This window comes from Molothrus aeneus, chromosome 13 (assembly GCF_037042795.1).
Source record: "Molothrus aeneus isolate 106 chromosome 13, BPBGC_Maene_1.0, whole genome shotgun sequence".
Taxonomy (NCBI): domain Eukaryota; kingdom Metazoa; phylum Chordata; class Aves; order Passeriformes; family Icteridae; genus Molothrus; species Molothrus aeneus.
The window spans coordinates 3,441,721-3,457,292 of record NC_089658.1 but is presented as its reverse complement, the minus strand read 5'-3'; the positions used below and the strand labels follow the sequence as shown (position 1 = coordinate 3,457,292).

General features: G+C 58.3%; 1 protein-coding gene across 1 annotated transcript; it reads right to left on the bottom strand.

Annotated features, from left to right (window-relative positions):
• Nucleotides 1-5,261: 5,261 nt before the first annotated feature.
• CSK (C-terminal Src kinase) lies at nt 5,262-15,106 on the bottom strand. Its single transcript, XM_066558583.1, has 13 exons — nt 15,013-15,106; nt 10,485-10,561; nt 10,152-10,265; nt 9,596-9,708; nt 8,745-8,964; nt 8,381-8,474; nt 8,236-8,301; nt 7,995-8,094; nt 7,774-7,864; nt 7,083-7,156; nt 6,790-6,985; nt 5,858-5,944; nt 5,262-5,759 (listed from the first exon to the last, which is right to left on the bottom strand). Exons 2-13 carry the CDS (start codon nt 10,497-10,499, stop codon nt 5,577-5,579), a joined length of 1,353 nt encoding a protein of 450 aa, XP_066414680.1. The 5' UTR covers nt 10,500-10,561; nt 15,013-15,106; the 3' UTR covers nt 5,262-5,576.
• Between the last annotated feature and the right edge of the window lie 466 nt (nt 15,107-15,572).

The following is a 15,572-nucleotide window of genomic DNA, read 5'->3' as shown; positions in this document are numbered from 1 at the left end:
TGGCCCACCTGGAGGCAGAGCCGGGGGGACAATCAGAGGGTGCAGCGAGCTGGGAAATGATGCTCCGAGGTGGTTGATTTCCCCATTTGCCTTTCCTCGGGCAGCTGAACCGTTCCTCATCCCTGAAATATATTCAAGTGAGGATGAGTCATCCTTCCTGCCAGGACTCTAACCTGCCGTAATGAGATGTAAATCCTTGCATGACCTATTATATTAGCTTATGCTATATCACACATCTCCACGGATTAGACGGCAGCGAGATGAGACGTCCCCCCGCCGCAGCCGCAGACAAGACGGTGGAAGTTAAGAGGATCCTCTCTCAGCGTTGACACCTGATTTAAATTGGAAGCAAGCAGCTCCCTCTGCCATGCTGAGAGGGATCATTCCAGCTCTTCTTTCCAGGTAACTGGCTCCAAAGGCACAGTTACCACAGCCCGGGCTCCAGAGGATGCTCCAAATGCCCGGGAGCAGCCGGTCCCGTGGATTGTAGAGGGGAAGGCTCGGTGACCTCGACCTGCGGGGCCATGGCAATAAGGCCATCAGAAGGCCTGATCCTTGTCGGCCTGAAATGCAGGGAACATGGGCGTTTTTAACCTTTGGAGACCCCATAGGAGTAGGTGAGGGAATCCTGGAAAGCCGCGTGTGTGCGCTGGAGCCGCCACGGGAGGGAAATGAGAAGGCGTTTCCAAAGCAAGCAGGCAGCCCGATGCTGCTGCTGCTGCTGCTGCTGCGGGGAAGTCAGGCCGGCACTTGGCAGCTGATTGTCACCTCTGCTGATGGGGACAGGCACCGCCACCTCAGGAGCCGCGGCGCTCGGCGCTGACCCCGGGCGCAGGGCAGGGTCACCTTCGCTCAGGCCAGCTGGGATGGGACAGGGACACCCTGCTGTGCCCCTCGGGCACGGGGACATCAATCCAGAGAGTCCCGCTGCTGTTGGGGAACACCAGCTCGCAGGAGATTGGGGGAAAATATCCTGAAGGTCTTGAGAAAAACATCCCTTCAGTGGGATCCCCACTAGAGATCCTTTAGGGGGATCGAAGTGCTGCCATGTCACTGACAAGGGAATGAAGAAATTTTAGGTTAAGGGTGTGGTAAATTACCAAATGAAATTATTTCTGTCATTTACTCAACTGCATAAAGCTGGAATTTGCCTTGGCTGAGGAAGAGGGACTGCAGCTCAGCTTGTCATGGAAGTGAAACCAAAGATTTCCCTGACCTAGGGAGGCATTCCCATGGAAAGCCTCCCCACTCCTATAGAACCAAGCCTGACATCATCTCCACAGGATCAAAAAAATCATCCTTGCCCTGGGAGAGCCCCTGGGAGCCCCTGAGTGCTGCTGGGAAGGGAAGCCAGGAGTGGGGGATGCTGCTGGGCTGTGCCCTCAATTCCCTCGGAATTCCCTGTTCTCATCTTTGTGTCACTGAGCATGGGGCTGCCCAGAGTCACCATCGTGGGGTTTGGGGTGGGAATGGTCCTGTCATCCAGAACATCCATCCTGAGGGACAGGGATTTGGGGTGGGAATGGTTTTATAATCCAGAACATCCATGCCCAGGGATGGGGGTTTTGGGGTGGGAATAGTTACACAGAACAAAGAGCCCTGGTCCCAAGGGATGGGGATTGGGGGGGGGGGGGGAATGGTCCTGTCATCCAGAACATCCATCCCCAGGGATGGGGTTTTAGGGTGGGAATGGTCACACAGGACACACAGCCCTGGTCCCCAGGGATGGGGTTTTAGGGTGGGAATGGTCACACAGGACACAGAGCCCTGGTCCCAAGGGATGGGGTTTTAGGGTGGGAATGGTCACACAGGACACACAGCCCTGGTCCCAAGGGATGGGGTTTTAGGGTGGGAATGGTCACACAGGACACACAGCCCTGGTCCCAAGGGATGGGGTTTTAGGGTGGGAACTGTCCTATCCCACGGGACACACAGCCCCTCCCCAGAGCACAGAGAAGTTTTGGGGTGCCCCGAGTGCTTTGGCAAAGGAGGAGGAGAAGCAGCTCCCGGCAGAGCAGCGGCTGCAATTCCCGCCGGGAGCAGGGGGACTGTGCGAGGTGAGGAAGAGGAGGGAGGTGCTGGGGGCGGCGGGGGGCGGCTCCCACGGCGGTGTCTGCAGCCGAGCCGTGACACAAATGAGGCCGGACAGACATACAGAGCATGTAAACAGGCACATGGGGAGAGCATGTGCTGCTCCGTGCCGCTGGTGGAGAGCGAGCCCCGAGCAAAGGCGCTCGCACACACGGCCGCGCACACACGCAGCATTCCCACGGGGGATCTTCCCAGCCTTGCCTTCATTCCTGGAGTGCCCAGAAGAGAAAAAAAAAAATTAAAAAAAAAAAAAGCACCAAAAAAAAAAAATAGAGCGAGAAAGAGAGAGAGAGAGAGGGGGAGAGGTGAACGGCACGGAACGGTGATGGGAATGGCTTTGTACATCACGCTAAAAATAGTCCTTGTGATAAAGTCGATCGCGGAGGGGGAGGGATGCCAGGGGTCGGGAAGCCCGTGCTCCGAGGATGGAGAGGAAGGGCCGTAATTAGAGCTGCTAATTAGCCTCAAGCAGCAATGAGAGAGTCGCTTGTGGGGGGCTCATTGCACCCCCTCTACTCGGGATGGAGGCTCTGCCACCCGGGGGAATGAGGAGCCCGCTGGAATTGGGTCCTTTGAGGGGATTTTGGGGTGTTTAGGATGAGGAAGGTTCTCTGCAGCTGGAATTGGGGTCCTTTGAGGGGATTTTGGGGTGTTTAGGGTGAGGAAGGCTCTCTGCAGCTGGAACTGGGGTCCTTTGAGGGGATTTTGGGGTGTTTAGGGTGAGGAAGGCTCTCTGCAGCTGGAACTGGGGTCCTTTGAGGGGATTTTGGGGTGTTTAGGGTGAGGAAGGCTCTCTGCAGCTCTGTGGGTAAAGGGGAGAAGGCAGGCAGGGTGTGGGGACATGGGAAAGGGCCAAAGCTGGTGGAAGGAGCCCTAATGTATATATAAAAAAGTATATATTCCCTAATGGAGAAGAGAGAGGATCTGCAGGGAGAGGGGGGAGCCAGGAAAGGATAATTTGGCTCAGGAATCCGTGTGGGGTGCAGGTGATGGGTAAGGATGGAAAAGCAAAGGATGTGTGACTTTGGAGACGGCTCTTTCCACACCCCAAACAAACCCCAGCTCTCCCCAGCCCTGTCCTGATCCATCTGGAATCCTGAGCTGGGATCCCACTGAGTGGGGTGGAGAGGAGATTTTCCAGCTGGATTTTCCAGAGCTTTTTTAAAGCCCCGTGTTCCTGTTCCCTCTGCCGTGTTCCCTCCTGGCACAGCAGGGAGAGGGCCCCGTGTGCCATGGGAATAACGCCCTGCACGGTGATGATTCAGCCGGGAATTTGAGGCAGGATGGGAGCTGACACTGCCGGGCCCTGTGCCCGACTCGGTGCCCGAGGGAGGAGGAGGAGGAGGAGGAGCAGGAGGAAGGGGACGTGACGTGAGCCAGCACAGAGAGCCCCGGGGTGTCACTCGGCCTGTCCCCTCTGCCCACGCTGCTGCTGATGGACAGAGCCCCAAAATCCCTTGGGACAAATCCCTGGAGGGATCCAGGAGGAGCAGCTCCAGGCCCGAGTGAGAGAGACCCAGAGGCTCCGTGTGAGGAAACTGAGGCACGGTGGTGGCAGGAGGGGCAGGACCTTGGCAAATCAGGGTTAAATTCCCTGATTTGTAGATAAGAACACAATTTCTTCCAGCAGATCTCTCAGCATCCTTCAACTACATCCCAGAGGATGCTGAGGCACCAAACACCACCCCTGAGACCAGGCACAGCCTCAGAAATGGGAAGTGTGGTGCCATTTGGAGGAAAATCAAAAATTGAAATAATTGAAGATCTCAATAATTTTGGGGTGAATTTCCTCCCCTTTTTTGACAGTAGCTGGCAGTAACCCAGGGCAAGGGGACGGGAGGGGACACAGTGGGGGACAGGAGCAGAGCCCTCCCTGCTGTCTCCCATCACGTGAAGGTTCTGGGTATTTCTCTCCATTCCCAAAGCCGTTTCTTGCAGGCTTTGCCTGTAAATGACTTTAATCTTCATAAGCCCAAAAAGTAAAGCTGCTTATCGGGCTGGGCCCTGCTGGAGCACTGGCAGGAACGGGGGGGGGGACGTGGACAAGAGGAGGGGGGTCAGTCCAGGGGAGAGGAAACCCCACGGAGCTCCATCACATCCCTCATCCCCATCCCATCCCCTTCTGACACCCCGAGGTCTCAGGGAAGGGCGTCAGCAGCACATCTCCCCTCTGCAGGCTCCATCCCACACCCCTGAGCTCTGCCCGTGTCCCACCACTCCTTTTTTTCCCCTTTAACCCCGCTCCAAGAGGAATCTCGGTCTCGATCCCGGCCCGAAGCAGGTGGAGAGCTCCTGCCCGGGGCTTGCCAAGCCGGCAGCCGGCGTTTAACGCTGAATAATTCCCTGCGGAGGAGCGGAACTATTCTAAACCTGCCAGACGCCACCTCCACCCGGCTCCCTCCGGGGATTCCAACTGTGGGGACGGGGCCCGGGACATCGGGGTCTCACCTGCACAGGTGGGATAAGCAGGGAAGGCAGCGACGTTCAGGAATCAGCCCCAAACTGCTCCCCAAGAGCATCAGAAAGTAAAAAGTGAAGCCTGGACTAAAGGGGAGCTTTGGCATCACTTCATCCCTGTCACAGCCAGCTTTCACAGGCAGGATGCAGCCAAGTGCTGCCCAGGCTGCTCATCCTCACTGATTTGGGGAGGAGATGGGGGGTCCACCCCCACTTTTTCCCCTGCCAGGGGACCCCGGAGCCGCTGGCAACAGAGGGGGGCCGAGGCGGGGTGTGCCGCGTCCGTATGGAATGGTTTTTTATTACAGTTTTTAATCTCACAGTTGGTAGCATTACATGAGAATAAAGCACTGGACAGGACTGGAAAAAAAGGCCTCTGGAGACAGCATGCAAACATTGCAACGAGTTTAAAGCAAAACAACCCAAAAAAGAAAAAGCGTCTGGCGGGGACGCGGCTGCGCTCTCCCGACCGGGCGGCGAGTCCAGCGTCTCCCCATCCACCATCACTTCTGTCGCTGGGGGTTTCCTTTTCATGTGTCCGTTTCATTGGTTTATTTATTATTATTCTCCTTTGAACAACCTTCTTCTCTCTTTTTTTTTCCTTTTTTTTTTTTTTTTCTTCTTTTAATTACATTAAAAAATAAGATTCGTACTTTAGTAAAATGCCCAACGCTCAGCTGGGCCCTTGCTCGAAATAATAAAAAAACGACAAAAAAAAAAAAAAAACGAAACCCAAAACAATAAACACTCCCCCCAAAACCGAGAAAATAACAAAAATACCCCACAAAAATAAAAAACAAAACCAGCGTGGGAGACAAAAATGAAAACAAAAAACCCAAACCTGGAAAATAAAAAAACCAAAAAACTGACAGATTTGGAAATTTGGAAGCAACCGGGGGGAATTGGAGGGGGGCACCACACCCCCGGGGCTCCCTCCTGGTGCCGTGGTGGGGCAGGGGGGCTGAGCACACCCTGGTTCCCCCCCTCAGCGTGGGTCCCCTGCGGCTGTGGGGTGGCAGAGCCCCCCCTCACAGGTAGAGCTCCTTCTCTTTGATATGCACTAGCTGTTCACGGAGCTGGTGGAAGGATGGCCGGTGGCCGGGGTCCAGCGTCCAGCACTTCTTCATCACCTCGTAGACGACGGCCGGACACCCGTCCGGAGCATCCATCTTGTAGCCCTTCTCCACGCGGGGCACCACGTCCTTCAGGGGCTGTGGGGAATTTGGGGTGTCAGGGAGGGGCTCTCCCCAAAAATCTGGGCTCAGCTCCCCCCCCCAGGATCCAGCCCCTGGGGGTGCTCATCACTCACAATTCTCGGATAAGGCACTCGCCCGAAGGAGTAGATTTCCCAGAGGAGGATCCCGAAGCTCCACACGTCCGACTTGGTGGAGAATTTCTGCAGGGAGAGAAGCAGGCTCAGGCAGGGGTGTGGGATCTACAGCTCCACAGAAGATTGTGGACTTTGGGTGTGGGAATCAGTAGTGTTGGAGAATTCTTTTGTTGGATAATAGTTTAAGAAAAATATGGGGCTCAATTGAAAGTTATGCTTCTGCCTTTTTGCTTTTGCTTGCTTTTAGCCATGCAGATTTGCCAACCTAAAACAAATGTTTGGGTGACTTCAGCTAATGCTTCAGGTTTAGGTACCATATGTTTGTCCAACGTGGCCCCCAAGAAATCATTTTCCACCTGTTTGGTTGGTGTGCCAGTAGATGTTTGGCCAATCCCAAAAGATATTCAAAAAGCTGTATCAGGCATGATATTATAGGACCATCCCCAAATAATTTTTGGATGCATGGGAAGAGTGGGCTCCTCACCTTCCCAAGGCATCTTTTGAGCCTCAAGAATTAGAGATCCTTGGGTCTATGTACATGACCTATTAGGTCAAATTTATTTATACAAAAAAAGATGGATCTTTATAAAAGATGTTACTCCCTTTCACAGCATATTTAAAAATCAGACCTCATGGTGCAACTATACTTCTTTAATTCAATCTGCATTTACTATTTCCTTCCAATTACCTGGTGGAATGTTTTTCATTTGTGGAGACAGGCTTGGCCTGCTATCCCAGCACACATCACAGGACAAAGGGTGGCAAGGGATCTTCCCCACCCTCAGGGCAGCTGCTTTGGGGGTCAGACAGTGCCAAGTGGCCCCTCCTGTCCACTCTGGGACAACCTGGGATGTTCCCCCTTCCTGCAGCTTCCACCACACCCAAGCTCCCCCTCTGCTCTGCTCACCCACCTTTTCTCTAAGTGCTTCTGGTGCTGTCCACTTGACAGGCAGCTTGCCTGTGTCCTGTGTGGAGGAGGCTTCCTTGGTGAGCCCAAAGTCGCTGACCTTGGCGATGTTGTCCTCCGAGACCAGCACGTTCCTGGCCGCCAGGTCCCGGTGCACGAAGTTGTTGGCTTCCAGGTACTCCATGGCTTCACAGACATCTCTGGGAGGGGTGGGAGGCACAAGGGGGTTGGCAGGGTGGCCCCAAAGCATGGGTGGGGCAGGTCAGGGAGGTGGGCACGGCCTTGCCTGGTACTTACAAGGAGAACTTGAGCAGACAGTCTGCCCCAAGCACCGACCGCCCGCGCGACCGCAGGTAGTCTACTAGGCTGCCCTGGAGGCAGGATGGACACAGAGAGGGGGTCAGCAGGGCCAGCAGCCCACCTGCTGCCCCCTCCCTTGTGGGGCAGGACAAGGGGATGACACCCCTCCCTTGTAGGACAGGATCAGGGCAGATGTCCCTTTAAGATGGGGCAGGACCCAGGGATGACGTCCCTTAAAGATGGGGCAGGATCTGGAGATGATGTCCCTTTAAGATGGGGCAGGAACCAGGAATGATGTCCCTCCCTCATGGGGCAGAACCCAGGGATGATGTCCCTTTAAGATAGGGCAGGACCAGGGAAGATGTCCCTTTAAGATGGGGTAGGACCAGGGGAGATGTCCCTCCCTCATGGGGCAGGACCAAGGAAGATGTCCCTTCAAGATGGAGCAGGACCAAGGCAGATGTCCGTTAAACGAGGGGCAGGACACAAGGATGATGTCCCTCCCCAAGGGGCAGATCTGGGGATGTCAACCCCTGCTGGGAGCCAGCAATGGGACAAGGGACATGCCACCTGCAGCCCCCACTGTGCCCCCTGGCATGACCCAGCTGTGCCAGGGTGAAGCCCCAGGAGCGTGGGAAGGACAAGGGGACAGAGGGGGAGGGCAGGTGGCGGGGGGGGGGGGTCTCACCTTGGCCATGTACTCGGTGACGATGTAAAGGCCACTCTTCTCCTCCACAATCACCCCCAGCAGCTGCACCAGGTTGCTGTGTCGGAGCTGCCTGCGCAGCACAAGAGGGCTCAGGGCAGGGGTTTGGGGACAACAGCGGTGTCAGGGGCCACCCAGCGCTGCTGACAGGGACAGAGGTGCCCCCTCCCTCACGCTGTCCCCCCAGTGAGGGTGACACTCACGTCATGACGGACGCCTCTGCCAGGAAGGCCTGCGCTGTGGCGTCGTTTTTAATGCACTTCACGGCGACTTTGTTCCCCCGGTAATCCCCCAGCATCACGTCTGCAGGCCAGGAGAGACGGGCACAGGAGGCACTGGGAAGCATCCCAACCTCCTGGGGCCCCACAGCACCCTGGGGGGGGCTGCACAGGAGCCCCCCCACCACCATTCAGGGTCACCACGGGCTGGGGACAGTGGGCTCACCTCCGAATTCCCCTTTGCCAATGATCTGTAGCAACTTGAGGTCCTTCATGTTGAGGGCCCAGCCGCCTGCATGGGGAGAGAAGGGGGAGTGAGGGGGTGCTGGGGGGTGCCCAGGGGCAGGGGAGGGGGCACCACGGCCACTCACTGCGGGAGAACTCGTCCTGTGCTGCCACCGTGCCCTCCATCAGCTTGGGTTTGATGAGGCGGGTGCAGAGCCCGTCTGCGTCCGTGGTGTAATGCTGGGGGGACACAGTGGGGCGTGGGTGACACCCCGGCACGGTGGGGGGGGTGACACCCAGTGGTGCCGGGCTCTGAGGTCCCACCAGGTGGCAGCACGAGGCCACGGACAGGCCTGGTGGCAGCCGAGAGCCCTTGTCCCTCCTCCTCCTCCTCCTCCCTCTGTCCCCAGCATCCCCACCCCAGCAGAAAGGAAGAGCACCCATCGCCCCCCAGCCCTGCAACCCCACAAGCTCTGATGTCCATAGGGGATTCCAGCGGTGGATTCTCACCTCCACCAGCTGCATGAGGTTCTCAAAGTAGACCTCCTCGTCGATGCTGAGCTTGCTGGAGGAGTAGATGATGCGGTAGTGCTCCACCTTGCCCTCGCAGCTGACGCACAGCGTGTAGTCCCCGGGGTAGTTGGTGCTCTCCCGCACCAGGAACAGCCCCGTCTCGGGGGGGTACAGCAGCCTCTCCGCCTGCTCCCGTGTGATCTTCCCGTGGAACCACCTGCAGGGCCATGCAGGGCGGGCTCAGGGCTGCCTGCACCCCTGTGGGGCTGTGGTTGGGTGTGCAGCAGCTTTTGGCCCTGCCTGCGTGGGGACGGTGCTCCTCACTGTCACCGTGCTGCCCCTCGCTGTCCCCACCCACGCCGTGACACAGCTCCCTCCATGGTGTCCTGCTCCCCTCCTCCGGGCCCCAGCTGGGATTCTGTCCCTCTGCACGCTCCCAGGAGGTTCCTCCTCCAGCCTGGGAGTCACTGGCAGCTCTGGGATGCAGCAGGAACATCAAACCTGCCTGTCTCCCATTCCTCCTGTACAGACCCCATTCCAATCTTCCCTCTTCCTCCCAGCAGCCTTTACTAAACCCTAGGTTAGGTAAAACTAGGTAAACCTGACCCTAGGTTAGCCTAACCCTAACCCGAGCCTTGGGTACAAAACAACCCCAATTTAAAACACAACCCAACTATCGAATCACCTTCCCAGCCATGCAGGCAGCTCTCAAAACACCCAGAGCTCTCCCCAGCAGCAGCAAATCCCAATCCCAAATCCACGCTGCTGCCCCTTGTGCCCTGTGAGGAATATCCCTTCTGCTGGGCCACAGGGATGCTGCAGCCCCAGAGCTCTGGCTGGGTACTCACGGCATGAGGCTGAGCTTGATGCCAGCTTTGACCCCTTCCCGCTTCTGGACGTAGTTAGCAGGAATGATGCCCTCCCTGCCCACCTTGTTCTTCGCCTTGTACCAGTTGGGATCCTGTGGGGACAGCAGGATGTCACAACGAGCCCACGGCCCCTGCATCCCACCCGAGGAGCCCTCTGGGGGTTCCCCTTGCTGGCTGCAGGAAGGATGGGATGAGCAGGGCATTGGGGTCGGTGCTGGGACCACCAAACCTCAGTGCTGGCCCCACAGGGCTCACTGTGATCCCCCTCCTGACCTGCCAAGCATCCCAGAGCCCCCCCAAACCCAGAGCCCCTCTTTTCCTTCCCTGGAGAGGAGCCCAGCCCTGCTGCCTCTCCCATCCCTCCTCCACCTCCCGGGAGGCACTCGCCTTTTGGAGAAACCTTAACTAATGAGGCCATGAATTAATTAACCAAGCTCCCGGCCAGATTCACACCCAGCCAGCAGGACTGGCAGGACCAGGGGCTGCCACTGGCACGTGTCAGGGGGTGCAGAGACAGGGACAAGGGACAGCTCACCTTGGTGACAGCGACGATGGTGAGGACGTCTCCTTTGCTGAAGGGCAGGTCCTGCTCGGCGGTACCGTGGAAGTTGTACTTGGCGATACATTCTGTACCGGATGGCCACACGGCCTGGCAGGAGCAGGGAGTGCCATCAGAGCCCTGCCCGAGCGTGCCACCCACCCCTGGCACCCCCTGACCCTCGGGGACCCTCCTCACAGATGGGAACCCAAAGGGAGCCTATTTAAACCAAGTGTCCCCACGTCCCTCCCGAACGCTGGGGCCACCTCTGGATGGATGAGCCAGCCTTATGGACGGCTCCATGCCCTCCTCTCCTCACCCAGAGCTTACCTGCATCCCTGACATCTTCTCAGGAGGTTGGGGGAGCGACTCTCACAGGGGGGACACGTCACTTGGTACCATGAGACCTGTGTGGGGGGGAAAGGATGGCTGAGAAGGGGGCACGGCGGGAACAGGGCACAGCTGAGAATGGGGCACGGCAGGTATGAGGTGGGAGGAGGATGCAGCTCTCCCCCAAGGATGCTCTCAGGCCAGGTGAGCATCTCTTCTCCCTCCAAGAACAGGTCCTGCGTCCAAAATATCCCCAAACTGAGGTGGAAGGGGGAGCTCCAGGCCGGCTCAGCCCCTGCAGTCGGGGTGGGAGCAGCTGCTCACCCGGATTAGGAGGCATTTGCACGGATCCAGCTTCTTAAGAACTGAGTTTTTGAGTGCAGCATCTGCACCAAGGAAAAGTCCAGTGCAGTGTGGAGATGCCCAGAGAAGGAAAGGGAACAGAGATGACCTCCAGAAGTCCATCCCACTCCTCTCCCAGGCTACACAGCCAGAGCCCTGCTCACCCTGGTGACCCACACATGGAAACATCCAGCCCTGAGAGCTTCCCAGGCCTGAGATCCAAAAGAAATAAACCAAAACTGCTCCCTGCAGCATGAAAACCACTGGGACTGTGGAACGTGCAGCTCCTGAAGCCCAGGGGGATGTGCTGCCCGGGGGTGCTGTGCTCTGGGACGGGTGTGTGGGAGGGAGGGGAACAAACCCAGCTTTATTCTCACCGCTCCAGCCCCCGGCATGGGATGAAGTCACCGGCCCCACAATCAAACCAGGCTTTCTTGGGCTTGGGCGCCGGGGTCGTGCCAGCCTGGGGGGCACAAGCGGGGGGGACACAGACAGAGCAACCCCAAAACCCCACCCAAATATTGCTGAATTCATCCCCTCCCCTGGGGTCACCGCCGGCAGCGCTGCTGTGGCGTCAGTGAGGGCTGGGAGTATTTTGGGAAGGAGGAAGTGAAACAAGGGGCAAGCAGGAGGAAGGAGATAAGGGGCAGAGCTGCGGGAGGAAGAGCTCAGTGAGAACGTGGCCCTGTTTCCACCACGTGCCCGCAGCCTTCCGGAAAAGGCGTCACGCTGCTCCCCAGCACCTCTGTCACCTTCCCCAGCACGGGGACACGGCACACGGCCCTCTGCTTTTGGCAGAAATCGAGGCTGGGGTGTTCACCCCAAAAACACAGTCTGGGGACCTGAGGGGTTTCCATCACCACAGTGCTGGGTGGGTTTCTTTGCCAGCCAGCCCGGGGAAAGCTGGAGATGGCACCCAAACCCAGCCTGGTGGCACCTTGGGGACACTGCCAGGAGTGCCAGGACCCAGAGGAGGGCAGAGCCCGGCAGTTCTGGGCTGGGGAGCACCAGCTGGGGTCCACAGTGGATCCACAACTGTGAACAGCCCCCCAGCTCCAAGCCCCTGCTGTTCCAAGCTGATTTTTGCTTAAATTTTGAATTTACACCTGGCATGGAACAAAAATTTCAGGCAGGGGTCTGGATCCCACCGGTCTGAAACGCAGCACCAGAAATCCAGGGAATAAACTCCACTCTCTAGGCCGTGGAGGGATTTAGCTGAAGCCTGGAAGGAGGTTTAAGGAGGGGATTTCCCATGGCTGGGGCTTTCAGCCCTGTTCCCCATGCAGGGTCCCGTGGGACAGCAAGCACAGGCTGTTGCTCAAGGAGAGCTCCAGCCCAAAGCCCTGAGTCAGCGCTTCCCACCGGCCAGGCCTTAGTTCCAAACAGCCCAAAACCAGCAGGATGGAGGTTTCCACCAGCTGGAAAACCCTGGAGCCAGTGCAAGGGATGCCCAAAGGTTCACCCCATGTTTCCCACCCCATGCAGGAGCTGAATCCTCCCAGTCCCATAGGCCGCTTGTTTGGGCTTTCAGCTCACGGATGTCACCAGCATTTATATTTGATAAATGCAGCGAGGATACAAAATTCATAGCCTGCCCTCATAAAGAGAATTTTTTTTTCCCTGCTAAAGAGGAAACTGCCTGAGCAAACCCCATCAAGAACACGCTGCAGCCAGCCCAGGCTTTTTTATCTTCTCAGATCATGGATATTCATGGCACAGGACTGTGGCATTGTTATAATTACACACCATAAATCTGCCTTTCAGTTTTAAAGAGGGAGGTGGTTCCAACACCAGCGGCTGCCCCTCGGCCCGACACAGGCCTTCCTCCTCTGAGCCTCATTCTCTTTTTAATCGTCACCTAATTTCTGCCTCAAAGCCGAGACTTTCCGAGGAAGAGGAGGAGGAAACCGCACGGGGCAGCTGCCAAAGCAGCCCCCCGAAGGCCCCATGTGACAGCCAGCGGTTCCTGCCCGTGTCACCCGGGCCAGCCCCGGCCCCGCGCCCGCATCCGCCCGCCCCGCGCATCCCTCGGGATGCTGGGCTGGGAGAAGGACCTGGAGATGCTGCCCGAGGGGATCCACAGCTTCAAAGCAGCATCCTGTGCCTGCCGGGAAACCACGGGCATCGCCCCTGCTCTCCTCCAGGAGGATGTGCAGCAGCACATGAAAGAAATTAATAATCATTAAAAAAATTAGCCAGGGAGCAGCCTGGCGGATTGGGCAGAGCTGAGTGCTGGGTTTGGCTGTTCCCAGCCCTGCCAGACCAGGGTTTGTTCCTTCTGCAAGCTCCCCACTCCCAAACTGAGGCTCAGGATGTGCTCAGGTGAACCAAAACCCAGCTCCCCTGTTTGCCCAGCGGAGCATCCTGGGTGCAGGAGCCCCAGGGATGGATCTCGTCCCCCAGGTCCATCCCCACGGCCCTGCTCCTGCATGTCCCGGTGGGAAGGCCAGCCTGGCAGCCAGGAGCCAGGCAGGGCAGGTACAGCCAACACCTCTGAGAACCCAAAGGGCACTGGGGAATGAGCTGGGGACAGCATTTCTCTCATTAATCAAAATAAAACCCTGTCGTGCCAGACCCACGGGCAGGCTGGGAGAGGAGTTTGGGACCTCCACAGGAGCACCATCACCACGGGGTGGGCAGGGTGAAAGATGCTGCATCTCAGTTTCAAACCCAAGCAGGGGAGGGGGCAGCACCTGCCCAGCACCAGGATGGCTCTGTTGAAATGAAGTTTGATGGCACAGAAGCCTCATTCCCAACGGGAACAGGTGTGTGGGAGCCACCCACACCCATCCCTTCCTGTGCATCCAGCTCCCAATGAAGTCCTTTAAACTTCAAAAAACAACCAAAGAAAAAAATTCTCAAACCCACCCCAAACTAGACAACATCCTCCCTGCCTCTGAAAGATGTTATCTGCTGTTATTACAACGAACACCTACGATTACTCTAATCGAAAGAAAAATGTTCCTCCTTCATCTCACCCGCCAGCTCGCAGCGTTGCAGTGCTGCTCCCCCAAACCAGCCCCGGCCGGGTGCCCTGCTGCAAAAAAGGGGGGGAAGGAGCTTCTTTTTCAGGGGTTTTGAAATTCTTTTAGAAGAGAAAGAGAGGATGCTGCTGGTCAGAGAGCTGGAGGTACCTGGGGGACAGGTGGAGGCCTGGAGAGAAGCTGCTCCCAGCCCTGCATTGCAAAGAGGATTTCCTGGTCCTCCTTTACCCTACAAAAACCTCACCAGGGTGACTTTCCACCAGAAATCACCCCAGTGTCCCCTTCCCAGGTGCTGTCACCTGGGGACGGGGACAGGATGTGGAGTGGGGCACGGAAGGGTTTTTTTGGCAAACGCCTGCTCAAAACCGAAAAGCTGGGGGCAGACAGCTGTCAAAGAGCAAACAGGCACCCCAAAACTCCCCAAAACTCCCTGCCTTTGCAGGGGGTTACCACGAGGGAGGATGGGGATGCTCCCAAAACCTCCCGCATCCCTCCGGGGACCTCTCGGGACACTCCCTGCCTCGCCAGGATGGGGCCGTGCTCCTGCGTGGGTCCAGTGGGAACAAACCCCTGTCCCGGGAGGAAGGCTTCCATCCTCTTCCTCCTCCCTCTCCCCAGCCCTCACACCTCCCATTCGCCTTTTTTTAAATTTTTTTTTTTTTTTTGGGACTTTTTGATTTTTCGGGGGGGACTTTTTTCTTTTTTCCGCCCGATGGCACAACCCCTTTCGCTCTCGCTAAACAGCCGCGGCTATAAATAACCCGCCGCCGCCTTGTTGCCCGAAAAAAAAAACCAAAAACCAAAACAAAAACCCAACAAAAAACCCCAAAAACCCATCAAAAAACAACAACAAAAAAAAAAGCCCCAAATTTTCAAACATTCAACCCAACCAGGCGCCGCCAACCCCTCCGAGCAGCCGGGCTGAGCCCGCGGGCCTTTGTACGGGATGGGGATGCAGCGGCAGGGGGAGGTGGTACCCCCGGCGGGCTCGGACCCCCGCAGCATCCCTCGCTGTGCCGGCGGTCGCTCTCCGTCCCCTCGCAGGACGGGAAGGGGGTGCGGGGTCCCCGGGGACTGCGGCGGGGCGGGAGCGGCCGTGCGGGGTCACCGGGGGTCAGGCGGGGCCGGACCCGCGCCCCCCCCCGGCCCATTGTCCGCGCCCCGCTGGCTGCCCGCTCCCAGCACCGCCGTCACTAACTCACCTCCGTGCGGGCAGGGGCTCAGCCCGCCGCCGGCTGCTCCATGCGGCGCCGCCGGGGCCTCCGGGCTCGGCTGGGCCGGCGGGGGGGCGCGGGGGGGGCGGAAGGGGCGGGGGAAGCCGGAGCCGCCGCCGCCGGAGCGCGGCGGGGCCCAGCGCGGCGGGCGCGGGGGGCGCGGGGGGCGCGGGGCGGGCGGGGCGCGGGGGGTCCCGGGGCGGCGGGGCCGGAGGGACGGACCGAGGGAGGGAGGGAAGGAAGGAGGGACGGAGGGAGCGGCGCCCGGAACCGGAGCGCCCCGAGCGCAGCGCGCATGCGCCGCGAGCACCGCGCCGGCGGCGGGGCGGGGGCAGCGGGAGGCGCGCGGCGCCACCTGGCGGTCACCGCCGGCAGCGCCACAAAGCGGGGACAGTGGGGACAGAGGGACAGACAGCAGGGACAGCGGGGACAGAGGGACCGACAGCGGGACAGAGGGACGGACAGCAGGGACAGCGGGGACAGAGGGACGGACAGCGGGGACAGAGGGACCGACAGCGAGACAGAGGGACAGCGGGGACAGAGGGACA

Excerpts from the sequence above, each read along its gene's own strand:
- CSK (XM_066558583.1), bottom strand. Across the intron at positions 8,475-8,744 it reads ACCTCATGCAGCTGGTGGAG|CATTACACCACGGACGCAGA; the intron begins GTGAGAATCCAC and ends GTGTCCCCCCAG. Across the intron at positions 8,302-8,380 it reads ACAGGACGAGTTCTCCCGCA|GCGGCTGGGCCCTCAACATG; the intron begins GTGAGTGGCCGT and ends CTCCCCATGCAG.